This window comes from Mustelus asterias, unplaced genomic scaffold (genome assembly GCF_964213995.1).
Source record: "Mustelus asterias unplaced genomic scaffold, sMusAst1.hap1.1 HAP1_SCAFFOLD_431, whole genome shotgun sequence".
NCBI lineage: Eukaryota > Metazoa > Chordata > Chondrichthyes > Carcharhiniformes > Triakidae > Mustelus > Mustelus asterias.
The window spans coordinates 101,493-119,668 of record NW_027590386.1 but is presented as its reverse complement, the minus strand read 5'-3'; the positions used below and the strand labels follow the sequence as shown (position 1 = coordinate 119,668).

The following is an 18,176-nucleotide window of genomic DNA, read 5'->3' as shown; positions in this document are numbered from 1 at the left end:
ACTATTCCAATCTCATCCATATGTTTATCCAAGAACCACTTGAACGCTCTCAACGTTGACGAGTCCACCACTGCTGCAGGCAGGGCATTCCGCGCCCTTACTACTCTCTGAGTAAAGAACCTACCTCTAACATCTGTCCTATATCTCTCACCCCTCAATTTAAAGCTATGTCCCCTCGTGCTAGCCAACACCATCCGAGGAAAAAGGCTCTCACTATCCACCCTATCTAATCCTCTGGTCATCTTGTATGCCTCTATTAAGTCACCTCTTAACCTTCTTCTCTCTAATGAAAACAACCTCAAGCCCCTCAGCCTTTCCTCATACGATTTTCCCACCATACCAGGCAACATCCTGGTAAATCTCCTCTGCACCCTTTCCAACACTTCCACATCTTTCCTATAATACGGCGACCAGAACTGTACGCAATACTCCAAATGCGGCCGCACCAGAGTTTTGTACAGTTGCAGCATGACCTCCTGGCTCCGAAACTCAATCCCTCTACCAATAAAAGCTAACACACCGTACGCCTTCTTAACAACCCTATCAACCTGGGTGCCACCTTTCAGGGATCTATGCACATGGACACCCAGATCCCTCTGTTCAGCCACACTACCAAGTATCTTACCATTAGCCCAGTACTCTGTATTCCTGTTACTCCTTCCAAAGTGAATCACCTCACACTTTTCCGCATTAAACTCCATCCTTCCACGCCCTCATCCAAGTCATTAATAAAAATGACAAACAGCAGTGGCCCCAAAACAGATCCTTGCGGTACACCACTAGTAACTGAACTCCAGGATGAATATTTCCCATCAACCACCACCCTTTGTTTTCTTCCAGCTAGCCAATTCCTGATCCAAACCACTAAATCACCCTCAATCCCATGTGTCCGTATTTTCTGCAAAAGCTTACCATGGGGAACCTTATCAAACGCTTTGCTGAAATCCATATACACCACATCAACCGCTTTACCCTCATCACCTCTTGGTCACCTTCTCAAAGAACTCAATAAGGTTTGTGAGGCACGACCTACCCTTCACAAAACCGTGCTGACTATCCCTAATCAAATTATTCCTTTCGAGGTGATTATAAATCCTATCTCTTATAATCCTTTCCAATACTTTGCCCACAACAGAAGTAAGGCTCACCGGTCTATAATTACCAGGGTTGTCCCTACTCCCCTTCTTGAACAAGGGGACAACATTTGCTATCCTCCAGTCTTCTGGCCACTGTTCCTGTAGACAATGACGACACAAAGATCAAAGCCAAAGGCTCTGCAATCTCCTCTCTAGCCTCCCAGAGAATCCTAGGATAAATCCCATCCGGCCCAGGGGACTTATCTATTTTTACCCTTTCCAGAATTGCTAACACCTCCTCCTTATGAACATCAATACCATCCAGTCCAACAGCCTGCATCTCAATACTCCCCTCAACAACACTGTCCCTCTCCAGTGTGAATACCGACGAAAAATATTCATTTAGTGCCTCTCCTATCTCTTCAGACTCCACGCACAACTTCCCACTCCTGTCCTTGACTGGCCCTAATCTTACCCTCGTCATTCTTTTACTCCTGACATACCAATAGAAAGCTTTAGGGTTTTCCTTGATCCTACCCGCCAAAGACTTCTCATGTCCCCTCCTGGCTCTTCTTAACTCTTTCTTTAGGTCCTTCCTGGCTAACTTGTAACTCTCAAGCGCCCTAACTGAGCCTTCACGTCTCATCTTAACATAAGTCTCCTTCTTCCTTTTCACAAGAGATTCAACCTCCTTAGTAAACCACGGTTCCCTCACACGTCTGCTTCCTCCCTGCCTGACAGGTACATATTTATCAAGGACGCGTAGTAGCTGTTCCTTGAACAAGTTCCACATTACAATTGTGCCCATCCCCTGCAGTTTCCTTCTCCAACCTATGCCAGCTAAATCTCGCCTAATTGCATCATAATTTCCTTTCCCCCAGCTATAACTCTTGCCCTTTGGTATATACCTATCCTTTTCCATCGCTAAAGTAAATGTAATCGAATTGTGGTCACTGTCACCAAAGTGCTCACCTGCCTCCAAATCTAACACCTGGCCTGGTTCATTCCCAGTACCAAATCCAATGTGGCCTCGCCTCTTGTTGGTCTATCTGCATAAAGCGTCAGGAAGCCTTCCTGCACACACTGGACAAAAACCGACCCCTCTAAAGTACTCGAACTATCGCTTTTCCAGTCAATATTTGTAAAGTTAAAGTCCCCCAGTACAACTACCCTGTTACTTTCGCTCCTATCCAGAATCATCTTTGCAATCTTTTCCTCTACATCTCTGGAACTTTTCGGAGGTCTATAAAAAACTCCCAACAGGGTGACCTCTCCTTTCCTGTTTCTAACCTCAGCCCAAACTACCTCAGTAGACGAGTCCTCATCAAATGTCCTTTCTGCCACCGTAATACTGTCCTTGACTAACAATGCCACACCTCCCCCTCTTTTAACCACCTTCCCTGCACTTACTGAAACATCTAAACCCCGGAACCTGCAACAACCATTCCTGTCCCTGCTCTATCCATGTCTCCGAGATGGCCACAACATCGAAATCCCAGGTACCAGCCCATGCTGCAAGCTCACCCACCTTATTCCGGATGCTCCTGGCGTTGAAGTATACACACTTCAAACCGCCTTCCTGCCTGCCAGTACACTCCTGCGACCCTGAAACCTCATCCATGACCTCACTACTTTCAACCTCCTGTACACCGGAGCTACAATTCAGGTACCCACCCCCCTGCTGAATTAGTTTAAACCCTCCCGAAGAGCATTAGCAAATTTCCCCCCCAAGATATTGGTACCCCTCTGGTTCAAGTGCAGACCATCCTGTTTGTAGAGGTCCCACCTACCCCAGAAAGAGCCCCAATTGTCCAGGTATCTGAATCCCTCCCTCCTGCACCATCCCTGCAACCACGTGTTCAACTGCTCTCTCTCCCGATTCCTCTCCTCACTATCACGTGGCACGGGTAACAAACCAGAGATAACAACTTTGTTTGTTCTTGCCCTAAGCTTCCACCCTAACTCCCTGAATTTCTGCCTTACATCCCCATCCCTTTTCCTATCTATGTCTTGAGTGCCTATGTGAACCACAACTTGGGGCTGGTCCCCCTCCCCCTTAAGGATATCAAAAACACGATCCAAGACATCGCGGACTCTGGCTCCTGGGAGGCAACACACCAACCGCGAGTCTCTCTCGTTCCCACAGAATCTCCTATCCGTCCCTTTAACTGTGGAGTCCCCAATGACTAATCCTCTACTCCTCTCCCCCCTTCCCTTCTGAGCCACAAGGTCAGACTCTGAGCCAGTGACCTGTACACCATGGCTTATCCCTGCTAAGTCGTCCCCCGCAACAGCATCCAAAAGTGTACTATCCCCAATTTCTACGACATTTTTTGTTTCTCCCCCCACTTGGATGGCTCCCTGTACCTTGGTGCTGTGGTCAGTTTGCTCATCCTCCCTTTCCCTCCCCTTCTGAGCTGCCGGGCCGGACTCTGCGCCAGAGGCAAGGCCACTGTTGCTTCCCCCAGGTAGGCTGCTCCCCCCAACAGTACTTAAACAGGAGTACTTATTTTTAAGGGGCACAGCCACTGGGGTACTCTCTAGTACCTGACCTTTCCCCTTCCCCTTCCTAACCGTGACCCACTTGTCTGTCCCTCGTGGCCCCGGTGTGACCACCTGCCTGTAACTCCTATCTATCACCTCCTCATTCTCCCTAACCAGACGAAGGTCATTGAGCTGCAATTCCAGTTCCCCAACGCGGTCCCTTAAGAGCTGCAGCTCGACGCACCTGGTGCAGATATGGACGTCCGGGAGGCTAGCTGACTCCAGGACCTCCCACATCAGACACTGAGGACAACAAACTGGCCTCGCAATCATAATTCCCCCTTTCTTCAAATGGCACAGGAAAAAAAAACTGTCTAAACCTACCCCACCTCTGCCTGTTTACACCGAAGCCCGATGAGCCAAAGCCCGTCAGCTCTCACTCTACTTCCCACTCACTCCACTGCCCGCTCCTGACGCTGCCCGCTCAAAAGTGCGGCCTGCTTTTAAACCCTCCAAAAACCTTCCCAGGCTACTCCTGGGCCTACTTCCTGTTTTGCAAAAAAAACCTCCGATTTTTAACACAAATTTATCTGAAAAATATATAAATAATTCACATGCAGGAACACACTCCCTTACTCTCAGCCTGTTCCTGTGGAACGCGGGTGGCGCTCCTGGGGTATGCGGGCAGCGCTCCTGGGGTACGCGGGCGGCGCTCCTGGGGTACATGGGCAGTGCTCCCGGGGTACGTGGGTGGCGCTCCCGGGGTACGTGGGTGGCGCTCCCGGGGTACGTGAGTGGCGCTCCTGGGGTACGTGGGCGGCGCTCCTGGGGTACGTGGGTGGCGCTCCCGGGGTACGTGGGTGGCGCTCCCGGGGTACGTGAGTGGTGCTCCCGGGGTACGTGAGTGGTGCTCCCGGGGTACGTGAGTGGTGCTCCCGGGGTACGTGAGTGGCGCTCCCGGGGTACGTGGGTGGCGCTCCCGGGGTACGTGGGTGGCGCTCCTGGGGTACGTGAGTGGTGCTCCCGGGGTACGTGAGTGGTGCTCCCGGGGTACGTGAGTGGTGCTCCCGGGGTACGTGAGTGGTGCTCCCGGGGTACGTGGGCGGCGCTCCCGGGGTACGTGGGTGGCGCTCCCGGGGTACGCGTGTGGCGCTCCCGGGGTACGCGTGTGGCGCTCCCGGGGTACGCGGGCGGCGCTCCCGGGGTACGCGGGCGGCGCTCCCGGGGTACGCGTGTGGCGCTCCCGGGGTACGCGGGCGGCGCTCCCGGGGTACGCGGGCGGCGCTCCCGGGGTACGCGGGCGGCGCTCCCGGGGTACGCAGGCGGCGCTCCCAGGGTACGCGGGCGGCGCTCCCGGGGTACGCAGGCGGCGCTCCCAGGGTACGCGGGCGGCGCTCCCGGGGTACGCGGGCGGCGCTCCCAGGGTACGCGGGCAATGCTCCCGGGGCATTGAGACCCTGCTGGAGCAGTTTGCATTGGGTTTTATTTTTGTGTGTGCTTCAGACAATTTGAAGAGCAGTGAGGAACTGTCAGAAGAGAAGCAGATCCTGAATGAGATGTTGGAAGTGGTTGAGCAGCGAGACTCACTCGTGGCCCTGCTTGAGGAGCAGAGACTCCGTGAGAAGGAGGAGGACAAAGATCTGGAGGCTGTGATGCTCAGTAAGAGCTACAACTTGAACTGGACATAATGTGACCTGCCTAAAGCTCGGAACACAGAGACCTGTGGTTCCACAGGAACAGCAGCCCCAATTGGAGACAGAAGACTGTCCAACCAAAGCTTACTCCCTAATCTGAAGAAATCTTTCTCTTTTACCATGTGTCAGCTGCATGTGTGACCCTACCTGACCTGAGGGGAACTCCTGCCAATGTCAGGCCTTGGCATCATTTACGCTTCTCTGGACTGAATGACAGTGGAGGACTGTGGGCCGCTGGATGATGCCTGGGCTGTCACCCATCGGCCAAAAGCTATGTTTGTTACCCACTAAGCAAGGCGCATTAGAGCTCATTCTGATATTTAAACAGATTCAAACAATTGGCCAGAATTAATAATTCAGTCTGGGATTGCAAAATGGAATAGTACAAGCTGTGAAGTGGCCACTCCAGTACCTATGAGTCCAAGAATTCCTCCACTATGTGATCCGTTTTGTGATCCAATATTTGGGATGGGAAATAAGAACAGAAAATGCTGGAAATACTCAGCAGGTCAGGCAGTGTCTGTGGAGAGAGAGAAATAAACCTTACATTAGTATTTTATTTCAGATTTCCAGCTTCCGCAGTTTTTGATTTTGTTTGTTGGAAATGGGGATTCATCTTCCTCCTTGTGTTACTCAGTCTAGTCAGACAGGCTCCCCACTATAAGTAGGCCCAACCATGTTGTCAGGCCTGTGCCAGCTTCTAATGCAGTAAGAAGTGTAACAACACCAGGTTAAAGTCCAACAGGTTTATTTGGTAGCAAACGCAACTAGCTTTCAGAGCGTGCTGCTCCTTCGTCAGGTGGAGTGGGAGATCTCCACATTGTCCCACTCATACACACTGTAGCCCATCCAAATCCCCCCCCACCACCTCTCATATACACGCGCAGAAACACACACACAGACACTCACACACACTCTACCCCATCCAAATCCTAACGCACGCACGCACTGTACTACAGTCACTCCCTCCACCACCGACTCTCAGTAGCAGTGTATACTATCTATAAGATGCACTGCAGCAATTCATCAAAGGTCCTGAGACAGCACCTTCCAAACCCACGACCACTTGCATCTAGAAGGACAAGGGCAGCAGATACCTGGGAACACCAACAGCTGCAAGTTCCCCTCCAAGCCACTCACCATCCTGACTTGGAAATATATCACTGTTCCTTCGCAGTCGCTGGGTCAAAATCCTGGTATTCCCCCTAATGGCATTTTGGGTCAACCCAGCGTGTGGACTGCAGCATTTCAAGCAGGCAGCTCACCACCATCTTCTCAAGGGCAACTAGGGATGGGCAATAAATGCTGGCCAGCCAGCGACGCCCATGTCCCACGAATGAATAAAAAATCCGATGTCCCACCCTCACACAAACACACTGTACCCAATCCAACTCCCCACCCTCATACACACTACACCCCATCCAACACCCCACCCTCACACACTCTGTACCCTTCCAACACCCCACCCTCACACACTCTGTACCCTTCCAACACCCCACCCTCACACGCACACACTGCTCCCATCCACATCCCCACCCTCACATACACACTGCACCCATCCAAATCCCCACCCTCACACACACTGTACCCCCACCAACTCCCCACCCTCACACACACACAATCTGTACCCCATCCAACCCCCCACCCTCACAAGCACACTGTACCTCATCCAACCCCCCCACCCTCACACACACTGTACCCCATCCAACTCCCCACTTTCACACACACTCTGTCCCCCCACCAACTCCCCACCCTCTCATACACACACACGCACAATCTGTACCCTATCCAATTCCCCACACTCACAAACACACTGCACCCCATCCAACCCCCCACCCTCACACACACTGTACCCCATACAACTCCCCACCCTCTCACACACACACTGTACCCCATCCAATTCACCACCCACACACACACTCTACCCCACTAAACTCCCCACGCTCTCACACGCAAGCGCAAACGCACACACACAAACACACTCTACCCCATCCAACTCACACGCATGCGCAAACGCACACACACAAACACACTCTACCCCATCCAACTCCCCATCTTTTCACACACTCAGACACACACAGCCACTGTACCCCATCCAACTCCCCCACACACACACAGTACCCATCCAACTCCCCCACACACACACAGTACCCATCCAACTCCCCCCCCCCCACACACAAAACACACCCGCTCACAAACATACTGTATCCCATCGAACTCACCTCCCCCCATATACACACACACAAAATGTACCAGAACCCCCTCCCCCCCACATGCACACATTCTGTACCCTATCAAACTCCCCCATTCCACACACACACACACTATACTCCATCCAGCTCCCCACCTTCACACACACACTGTACACCATCAAACTACCCACCCTCTCACACTGTACCCCATCCAACTCCCCAACCTCACACAGAATGTGTACAACTCCCCTCCCTCACACACTCTGTATCCCATCCAATTCCCCAACCTCACGTGCACACTGTATCCCATCCAACTCCCCACTCTCACATGCACGCACACACACACACACTGCACCCCATTCTACTCTCCACCCTCTCACTCACACTGATACCAATCCAACTCCCCACCTTTATGCACACACACATTGTACACCATCCAACTCCCCACCCTCACACACACACAGACCGTATCCTTTGCAACACGCCACCTTCTCAAAAAGACAAGAACAGTAAAAATTGTGCAATATCCATACTGGTCCAAACATTTTCTTGCTGCAGGTCCTTTACACACGGACATTGGATTCCACTGTATCCACTCTCTTTGCCAGGCTGGCTATTCATTTTCTTTCTACTCACTCTCTTCCTGCTTTTCCAACCTTTACACTCATCACTTACATCTATATCCCTCCATTTTAATCCCTCCCTCTCCACATGGATTTCCTCATCTTGCATCCATCCTGGACTTTCCACTGCTCCCTGCTATCTGGGTAGGAATGCTAGTATTTACCACTGGACATATTGTCCACTGCCCATGTACTTTCAGTATTATCAACCCGAATCGCTGCTGATTTACACTGGAGACCTGTCTGTCCACTTTACTGCAGTGTCTGCAGGTTATTTTCCTGTGTGCAGCATTGATACATTCGTAATGGATTACATAGAAACATAGAAAAACTACAGCACAAAACAGGCCCTTCGGCCCCACAAGTTGTGCCGAACATATCCCTACCTTTTAGGCCTACCTATAACTCTCCATCCTATTAAGTCCCATGTACTCATCCAGGAGTCTCTTAAAAGACCCTATTGAGTTTGCCTCCACCACCACTGACGGCAGCCGATTCCACTCGCCCACCACCCTCTGTGTGAAAAACTTCCCCCTAACATTTCCCCTGTACCTACCCCCCAGCACCTTAAACCTGTGTCCTCTCGTAGCAGCCATTTCCACCCTGGGAAAAAGCCTCTGAGAGTCCACCCTCTCAACATCTTATATACCTCTATTAGGTCTCCTCTCATCCTACGTCTCTCCAAGGAGAAAAGACCGAGCTCCCTCAGCCTATCCTCATAAGGCATGCCACTCAATCCAGGCAACATCCTTGTAAATCTTCTCTGCACCCTTTCAATCTTTTCCACATCGTCCCTGTAATGAGGTGACCAGAACTGAGCACAGTACTCCAAGTGGGGTCTGACGAGGGTCTTATATAGCTGCATCATTATCCCTGGACTCCTAAACTCAATCCCTCGATTGATAAAGGCCAGCACACCATATGCCTTCTTAACCACCTCCTCCACCTGCTGGGCCGATTTTAGAGTCCTATGGACCCGGACCCCAAGGTCCTTCTAATCCTCTACAGTACTAAGAGTCTTTCCCTTTATATTGTACTCCTTCATCCCATTTGACCTGCCAAAATGGACCACTACGCATTTATCTGGGTTGAAGTCCATCTGCCACTTCTCTGCCCAGTCTTACATCCTATCTATGTCCCTCTGTAATTTCTGACATCCCTCCAGACTATCCACAACCCCACCAACCTTCGTGTCGTCGGCAAACTTCCCAACCCATCCCTCCGCTTCCTCATCCAGGTCATTTATGAAAATGACAAACAGCGAGGGTCCCAGAACAGATCCCTGGGGCACACCACTGGTAACCGACCTCCATTTAGAAAAAGACCCATCTATACCCACTCTCTGCCTCCTTTGGGCAAGCCAGTTCTGGATCCACAGGGCAGCAGCCCCTTGGATCCCATGCCCTCTCACTTTTTCGAGAAGCCTTGCATGTGGGACCTTATCGAACGCCTTGCTAAAATCCATATAAACCACATCTACCGCTTTCCCTTCGTCAATGTGTTTAGTCACATTTTCGAAGAACTCCACCAGGCTCGTAAGGCACGATCTGCCTTTGACAAAGCCATGCTGAGTATTCTTGAGCATACTAAACCTCTCTAAATGCTCATAAATCTTGTCCCTCAGGATCTTCTCCATCAGCTTACCAACCACTGAGGTTCGACTCACCGGTCGGTAATTTCCTGGGCTATCCCTATTCCCCTTCTTGAAAATAGGAACCACATCCCCAATCTTCCAATCCTCCGGCACCTCTCCCGTCTCCATTGACGACGCAAAGATCATCGCCAGAGGCTTTGCAATCTCTTCCCTCGCCTCCCACAGTAACCTGGGATATATCCCACCCGGACCCGGCGACTTATCTATCTTGATGCCATTCAAAGATTCCAGCACAACCTCTTTGTTAAAGTCCACATACTCAATCTTTTCAGTCCACCGCAAGCCCGCAGTACATCCACCCAGGTCCTTCTCCTCTGTGAAAACCGAGGCAAAATACTCATTAAGCACCTCTGCCATTTCTACTGGTTCCGTACAGACATTCCTGCCTTCACCTTTTATAGGCCCTATTCCGTCACGTCTCATCCTTTTACTCTTCACATATTTATAGAACGCCTTAGGGTTCTCCTTAATCCTACCTGCCAAGGCCTTCTCGTAACCCCTTCTGGCTCTCCTAATTTCCTTCTTTAGTCCCTTCCTACAAGGCATATACTCATCCAGATCCCTATCTTCGCCAAGCTCTCTGAACCTTTTATATGTTTTCCTTTTCTTCTTGACTAGGTCCCGCACAGCTTTCGTGCACCACGGTTCCTTTAACCTCCCAACTCCTCCCTGTCTGCTCGGAACGTTGTCCTGGAGAACTCTAGACAGACATTCATAGAACATGTGCCTATCCAATACCTTCTTAAATGTCCCTAAAGTTTCTGACTCCACTATCACTGCAGGCAGTCCATTCCACACCCCAACCACTCTCTGAGTAAAACACCTACCTCGGACATCCTTCCTCTCTCTCCCACCATGAACCCTTTTGTTATGCCCCCTAGTTTCCACTCCATTCACCCGAGGAAATAGTCTTTGAACGTTCACTCTATCTATGCCCTTCATCATCTTATAAACCTCTATCAAGTCTCCTCTCAACCTCCTCCGCTCCAAAGAGAAAAGCCCAAGTTCCCTCAACCTTTCCTCATAAGACCTACCCTCCAAACCAGGCAGCATCCCGGTAAATCTCCTTTGCACTCTTTCCAGCGCTTCCACATCCTTCTCATAGTGAGGTGACCAGAACTGCACACAATATTCCAAATGTGGTCTCACCAAGGTCCTGTACAGTTGCAGCATAACCCCACGGCTCTTAAACTCAAACCCCCTGTTAATGAACGCCAACACACTATAGGCCTTCTTCACGGCTCTATCCACTTGAGTGGCAACCTTCAGAGATCTATGGATATGAACCCCAAGATCTCTCTGTTCCTCCACATTCTTCAGAACCCTACCTTTGACCCTGTAATCCACATTTAAATTTGTCCTACCAAAATGAATCACCTCACATTTGTCAGGGTTAAACTCCATTTGCCATTTCTCAGCCCAGTTCTGCATCCTATCTATATCTCTTTGCAGCCTACAACAGCCCTCCACCTCATCCACTACTCCACCAATCTTGGTGTCATCAGCAAATTTACTGATCCACCCTTCAGCCCCCTCCTCCAAGTCATTTATAAAAATGACAAATAGCAGAGGTCCAAGCACTGATCCCTGTGGCACTCCGCTGGTAACCAGTTTCCAGTCCGAAAATTTTCCATCCACCACCACCTTCTGTTAGATCGCCAGTTACCTATCCAATCGGCCAAACTTCCCTCTATCCCACACATCCTTACTTTCTTCATAAGCCGACCATGGGGGACTTTATCAAACGCCTTACTAAAATCCATGTATATGACATCAACTGCACTACCTTCATCTACACACTTAGTTACCTCCTCAAAAAATTCTATCAAATTTGTGAGGCAAGACTTGCCCTTCACAAATCCGTGCTGACTATCCCGGATTAAGCTGCATCTTTCTAAATGGTCGTAAATCCTATCCCTGAGGACCTTTTCCATCAACTTACCGACCACCGAAGTAAGACAAACTGGCCTATAATTACCAGGGTCATTTCTATTCCCTTTCTTAAACAGAGGAACCACATTCGCCACTCTCCAGTCCTCTGGCACCACTCCCGTGGACAGTGAGGACGCAAAGATCAATGCCAAAGGCTCTGCTATCTCATCCCTTGCCTCCCAAAGACTCCTAGGATATATTTCATCAGGCCCAGGGGACTTATCAACTTTCAGTTTATTCAAAATTGCTAGTACATCTTCCCTCCGAACATCTACTTCCTCCAGCCTATCAGCTTGTGACACCATCTCTTCCTCAAAAACATGGCCCCTCTCCTTGGTGAACACCGAAGAAAAGTATTCATTCATCACCTCTCCTATCGCTTCTGACTCCATACACAAGTTCCCACTACTGTCCTTGACCGGCCCCAACCTAGAACCATGGAAAATTACAGCTCAGAAACAGGCCTTTTGGCCCTTCTTGTCTGTGCCGAACCATTTTATGCCTAGTCCCACTGACCTGCACTTGGACCATATCCCTCCACACCCCTCTCATCCATGAACCCGTCCAAGTTTTTCTTAAATGTTAAAAGTGCATTTACGACTTTATCCGGCAGCTCATTCAAACTCCCACCACTCTCTGCGTGAAGAAGCCCCCCCTAATATTCCCTTTAAACTTTTCTCCTTTCACCCTTAACCCATGCCCTCTGGTTTTTTTCTCCCCTAGCCTCAGCGGAAAAAGCCTGCTTGCATTCACTCTATCTATACCCATCAAAATCTTATACACCTCTATTAAATCTCCCCTCAATCTTCTACGCTCCAGGGAATAAAGTCCCAACCAATTCAATCTCTCTCTGTAACTCAACTTCTCAAGTCCCGGCTACGAGAGGACACAGGTTTAAGGTGCTGGGGGGTAGGTACAGAGGAGATGTCAGGGGTAAGTTTTTCACTCAGAGGGTGGTGGGTGAGTGGAATCGGCTGACGTCGGTGGTGGTGGAGGCAAACTCGTTGGGGTCTTTTAAGAGACTTCTGGATGAGTACATGGGATTTAATGGGATTGAGGGCTATAGATAGGCCTAGAGGTGGGGATGTGATCGGCGCAACTTGTGGGCCGAAGGGCCTGTTTGTGCTGTGGCTTTCGATGTTCTATGTTCTAACATCCTTGTGAACCTTCTCTGCACTCTTTCAATCTTATTTACATCCTTCCTGTAACTAGGTGACCAAAACTGTACACAATACTCCAAATTCGGCCTCACCAATGCCTTATATAACCTTACCATAACACTCCACCTCACCCTGGTCATTCTTTTATTCCTCACATAAGAGTAAAAAGCCTTGGGGTTTTCCTTGATTCGACCCACCAAGGACTTCTCATGCCTCCTCCAAGCTCTCCTAAGCCCCTTTTTCAGCTCATTTCTTGCTAACTTGTAACCCTCCATTGAGCCAACGGAACCTTATTTTCGCAACCTTACATATGCTTCCTTCTTCCTCTTGACAAGACATTCCACCTCTTTTGTGAACCATGGTTCCCTCAATTGGCCATTTCCTCTCTGCCTGGCAGGGACATACCTATCAAGGACACGCAGTATTTGTTCCTTGAAAAAGTTCCACTTTTCATTAGTGCCTTTCTCTGACAATTTTTGTTCCCATCCTATGCTTCCTAATTCCCGCCTGATTGCATCATAATTACCTCTCCCCCAATTGTAAACTATGCCCTGCCGCATGGCCCTCTCCCTCTCCATTGCAATAACAAAAGACACCGAATTGTGGTCACTATCTCCAAAGTGCTCTCCCACAACCAAATCCAACACTTGGCCCGGTTCATTTCCCATTACCAAATCCAATGTGGCCCCACCTCTTGTCGGCTTATCCACATATTGTGTCAGGAACCCCTCCTGCACACACTGCACAAAAACTGCCCCATCCGAACTATTCGACCTATAAAGGCTCCAATCAATATTTGGAAAGTAAAAGTCCCCCATGACAACTACCCTGTGACCCCCACACCTATCCATAATCTGCTTAGCAATTTCTTGCTCCACATCTCTACATTCTAAGAATTCTAAGATTCTAAGAATCTCTATACTATTTGGGGGCCTATAGTAAACTCCTAACAACGTGACCGCTCCTTTCCTATTCCTAACCTCAGCCCATATTACCTCTGTAGGCAGATCCCCTTCGAAATGCCTTTCTGCAGCCGTTACACTCTCCTTGATTAACAGTGCCACTCCTCCACCTCTTTTACCAGCTACCCCACACTTACTGAAACATCTATACCCCGGAACTTCCAACAACCATTCCTGTCCTTGTTCTACCCATGTCTCCGTAATGGCCACAACATCGTAGTCCCAAGTGCCAATCCACGCCCCAAGTTCACCTACCTTATTTCGGATGCTCCTTGCATTGAAGTAGACACACTTCAACCCACCTTCTTGTCTGCTGGTACCCACCTTTGACCATGATACCCTTCCCAGTACCTCACTACACTCACTGACCTCCGGACTACAACTCCTTTTCCCATCCCCCTGACAAATTAGTTTAAACCCCCCCCCCCCCGAAGAGCTGTAGCAAATTTCCCTCCCAGGATATTGGTGCCCCTCTGGTTCAGGTGCACCCCGTCCTGTTGGTACAGGTCCCACCTTCCCCAGAAAGTGTTCCAATTATCCACATAGCTGAAACCCTCCCTCCTACACCATCCCTGCATCCATGTGTTTAACTGCACTCTCTCCCTGTTCCTCAACTCGCTATCCCGTGGCACCGGCAACATACCAGAGATGACAACCTGTTTTGTCCTGGCTCTCAGCTTCCACCCTAGCTCCCTGAATTCCTGTTTTAAATCCCCGTCCCCTCTCTTACCTATGTCTTTGGTGCCGACGTGCACCACGACTTGAGACTGTTCCCCCTCCCCCTTTAGACCTGAAGACACGGTTGGAGATGTCACGGACCTTGGCATCCGGGAGGCAACATACCATCCGTGAGTCTCTCTTGTTGCCACAGAACCTCCTATCTATCCCTCTAACAAACGAGTCCCCAATAACTATAGCTCTACCGCTCTCCCCCTTTCCCTTCTGAGCCACAGGGACGGACTCAGCGCTGGCGATCTGGTCACTGCGGCTTACCACTGGTAGGTCGCCCCCCTCACCTGTATCCAAAGTGGAATACTTGTTGCTAAGGGGAACGACCACAGGGGATCCCCGCACCGACTGCTTCCTCCCAGCCTCTCTCACTGTCACCCATCTATTTTCATTCCCTGGAGCAACTATATCCCTGAAGCTTGTGTCTATGGCCCTCTCTGCCTCCCTGATGACCCTAAACTCATCCAACTCCAGCTCCAGCTCCCTAACGCGGTCTTGGAGGAGCTGCAGGTGGGTGCACCTCCCACAGGTGTAATCAGCAGGGACACTGACGGTGTCCCTCAGCTCAAACATTCTGCAGGAGGTACATTGCACTGCCTTCACTTCCATCCCCTCCATATAACTTACTGCTACAAAGAAAAAGAATTGCTCCAATGGAACACTGAACCCTTTTTCCCCTTCCTCAGAGTGCACTGGGAAAGAAGTTTAAAAAGCAGGAACACAGAGCAGTGAGAGTTTAAAAAGCAGGAACACAGAGCAGCGAGAGTTTAAAAAGCAGGAACACAGAGCGGTGACAGTTTAAAAAGCAGGAACACAGAGCGGTGACAGTTTAAAAAGCAGGAACACAGAGCGGTGACAGTTTAAAAAGCAGGAACACAGAGCGGTGACAGTTTAAAAAGCAGGAACACAGAGCGGTGACAGTTTAAAAAGCAGGAACACAGAGCGGTGACAGTTTAAAAAGCAGGAACACAGAGCGGTGACAGTTTAAAAAGCAGGAACACAGAGCAGTGAGAGTTTAAAAAGCAGGAACACAGAGCGGTGACAGTTTAAAAAGCAGGAACACAGAGCGGCGACAGATGAAACCCAAAACTGATATTAAATCCAAACAACTGAGATTAAACCCAAACTGATATTAAATCCAAACAACTGAGATTAAACCCAAACTGATATTAAATCCAAACAACTGAGATTAAACCCAAACTGATATTAAATCCAAACAACTGAGATTAAACCCAAACTGATATTAAATCCAAATAACTGATATTAAATCCAAACAACTGAGATTAAACCCAAACAACTGAGATTAAACCCAAACAACTGAGATTAAACCCAAATTGATATTAAATCCAAACAACTGAGATTAAACCCAAACAACTGATATTAAATCCAAACAACTGAGATTAAACCCAAACAACTGAGATTAAATCCAAACAACTGAGATTAAACCCAAACCCAAATTCCTTGAAAAACTGCCACCTCTCTTCAGCACATTTCCCCGAGAATACCTCTTTCCAATTTACTCCTCTAATTTGCTGCCTTATGTCTTCATATTTCCCCTTACTCCATATAAACACTTTCTCAGCTTGCCTGATCCTCTCTTTTTCCAATGCAAGCATAAAGGAGATAGAGTTATGATCGCTATCCCCAAGATGCTCTCCCACTGAGAGATCTGACACCTGTCCAGGTTCATTGGTCAGTATCAGATCAAGTACAGCCTCTCTTCTTGTAGGCTTGTCCACATGCTGTGTCAGGAAACTCTCCTGAACACACCTCATAGAAATCATGGAAACCCTACAGTGCAGAAGGAGGCCATTTGGCCCATCGAGTCTGCACCGACCACAATCCCACCCAGGCCCTACCCCCACATATTTTACCCGCTAATCCCTCTAACCTACGCATCCCAGGATTCTAAGGGGCAATTTTTTTTTAACCTGGCCAATCCACCTAACCCGCACATCTTTGGACTGTGGGAGGAAACCGGAGCACCCGGAGGAAACCCACGCAGACACGAGGAGAATGTGCAAACTCCACACAGACAGTGACCTGAGCCGGGAATCGAACCCGGAACCCTGGAGCTGTGAAGCAGCAGTGCTAACCACTGCGCTACCGTGCCTAACGAACTCTTCCCCATCCAACCCCCTTACCCTCGGGATATTCCAAGCTATGTTTGGGAAATTAAAGTCTCCCATCACAACAATTCTGCTATTACTGCATCTCCCCAAGATCTGTTTCCCTATCTGCTCCTCCACTTCCCTGTCACTATTGGGCGGCCTATAGAAACCTCCCAGCAAAGTGATCGACCCCTTCCCATTCTGAACTTCCACCCACAGAGACTCTGTGGACAATCCCTTCACAGCATACACCTTCTCTACAGCTGTGACACTATCCCTGATCAGTAGTGCCACTCCACCCCCTCTCTTGCCTCCCTCCCTGTCCTTCCTGAAACATCTGAATCCCGGCACCTGGAGTATCCAGTCCTGTCCCTGAGACATCCAAGTCTCCGTAATGGCCACCACATCACACTTCCAGGCATCGATCCACGCTCTGATTACTGATGGTTTGACACAGTGTTATATGCAAGTTTGTGTGTGTCAGATGGATGGGAACTGCACAGGGGAAGACAGAAGTAGTAAAGAACAAAATTTGTGGATTGCTGATAAAAGTTCTGATGAGGGTCTGTGTCTGTGTGGGTTTGACAGTGTAACTCAATGACAAATGTGCTGTCCACAGACTGGAGCAGAGTCCCTCACTAAACACCTCTCTCTGGGTAAAGAGTTTGCAGACTTGCTCTGTGAACCATATTTGTTCCCAGTGGGAACATTATTTAAGTGTGATCATATGAGGTGCTTTAGAATTAATTGATGCTATTTACACTGCTCTCCACAGTCAGTGTTCAGGGTAACTCCAGACAGGGTTCACTGAGGTACATGGATCGGTGAACAGAGACACAAGAACCAATGTGGCAAAGAGTGATATTTGATAGGGAGCAACAGGCTCACCTTGACTTCACTCAAAGACCAACGCACATCCCTCAGCTCAAAGGAGAACTTGATGATGGTGAGCTGCTCCCCAACAAGAACAGCTGGTGAAAGGAGGGAACTTTCAACACAGACATTCACACAACCAAACACTCCATCGCACACTGTTCTCTCTCACATTCTCTCCATCCCACACTGTTCTCTCCCTCACACACTCTCTCCATCGCGCACTGTTCTCTCTCACACTCTCTCCATCCCACACTGTTCTCTCCCTCACACACTCTCTCCATCCCACACTGTTCTCTCTCACACTCTCTCCATCCCACACTGTTCTCTCTCTCTTACACTCTCTCCATCGCTCACTGTTCTCTCTCACACTCTCTCCATCCCACACTGTTCTCTCCCTCACACACTCTCTCCATCCCACTGTTCTCTCTCTCTTACACTCTCTCCATCACACTGTTCTCTCTCTCTTACACTCTCTCCATCGCTCACTGTTCTCTCTCTCTTACACTCTCTCCATCGCGCACTGTTCTCTCTCACACTCTCTCCATCGCACACTGTTCTCTCCCTCACACACTCTCTCCATCCCACACTGTTCTCTCTCACACTCTCTCCATCCCACGCTGTTCTCTCTCTCTTACACTCTCTCCATCGCTCACTGTTCTCTCTCACACTCTCTCCATCCCACA

At 49.5% G+C, this 18,176-nt stretch overlaps 1 protein-coding gene across 1 annotated transcript in view; it reads left to right on the top strand.

The window, feature by feature from the left end:
- The window catches only part of LOC144486703 (F-actin-monooxygenase MICAL3-like), a gene marked incomplete at its 5' end in the record, with an annotated part of 256,125 nt that extends 247,556 nt beyond the window's left edge, over positions 1 to 8,569 (top strand). The window contains one exon of the mRNA XM_078204702.1: positions 5,064 to 8,569. Within this exon, the coding sequence (XP_078060828.1) occupies positions 5,064 to 5,248 (185 nt within the window). The remainder of the gene's footprint in view (positions 1 to 5,063) is intronic.
- Between the last annotated feature and the right edge of the window lie 9,607 nt (positions 8,570 to 18,176).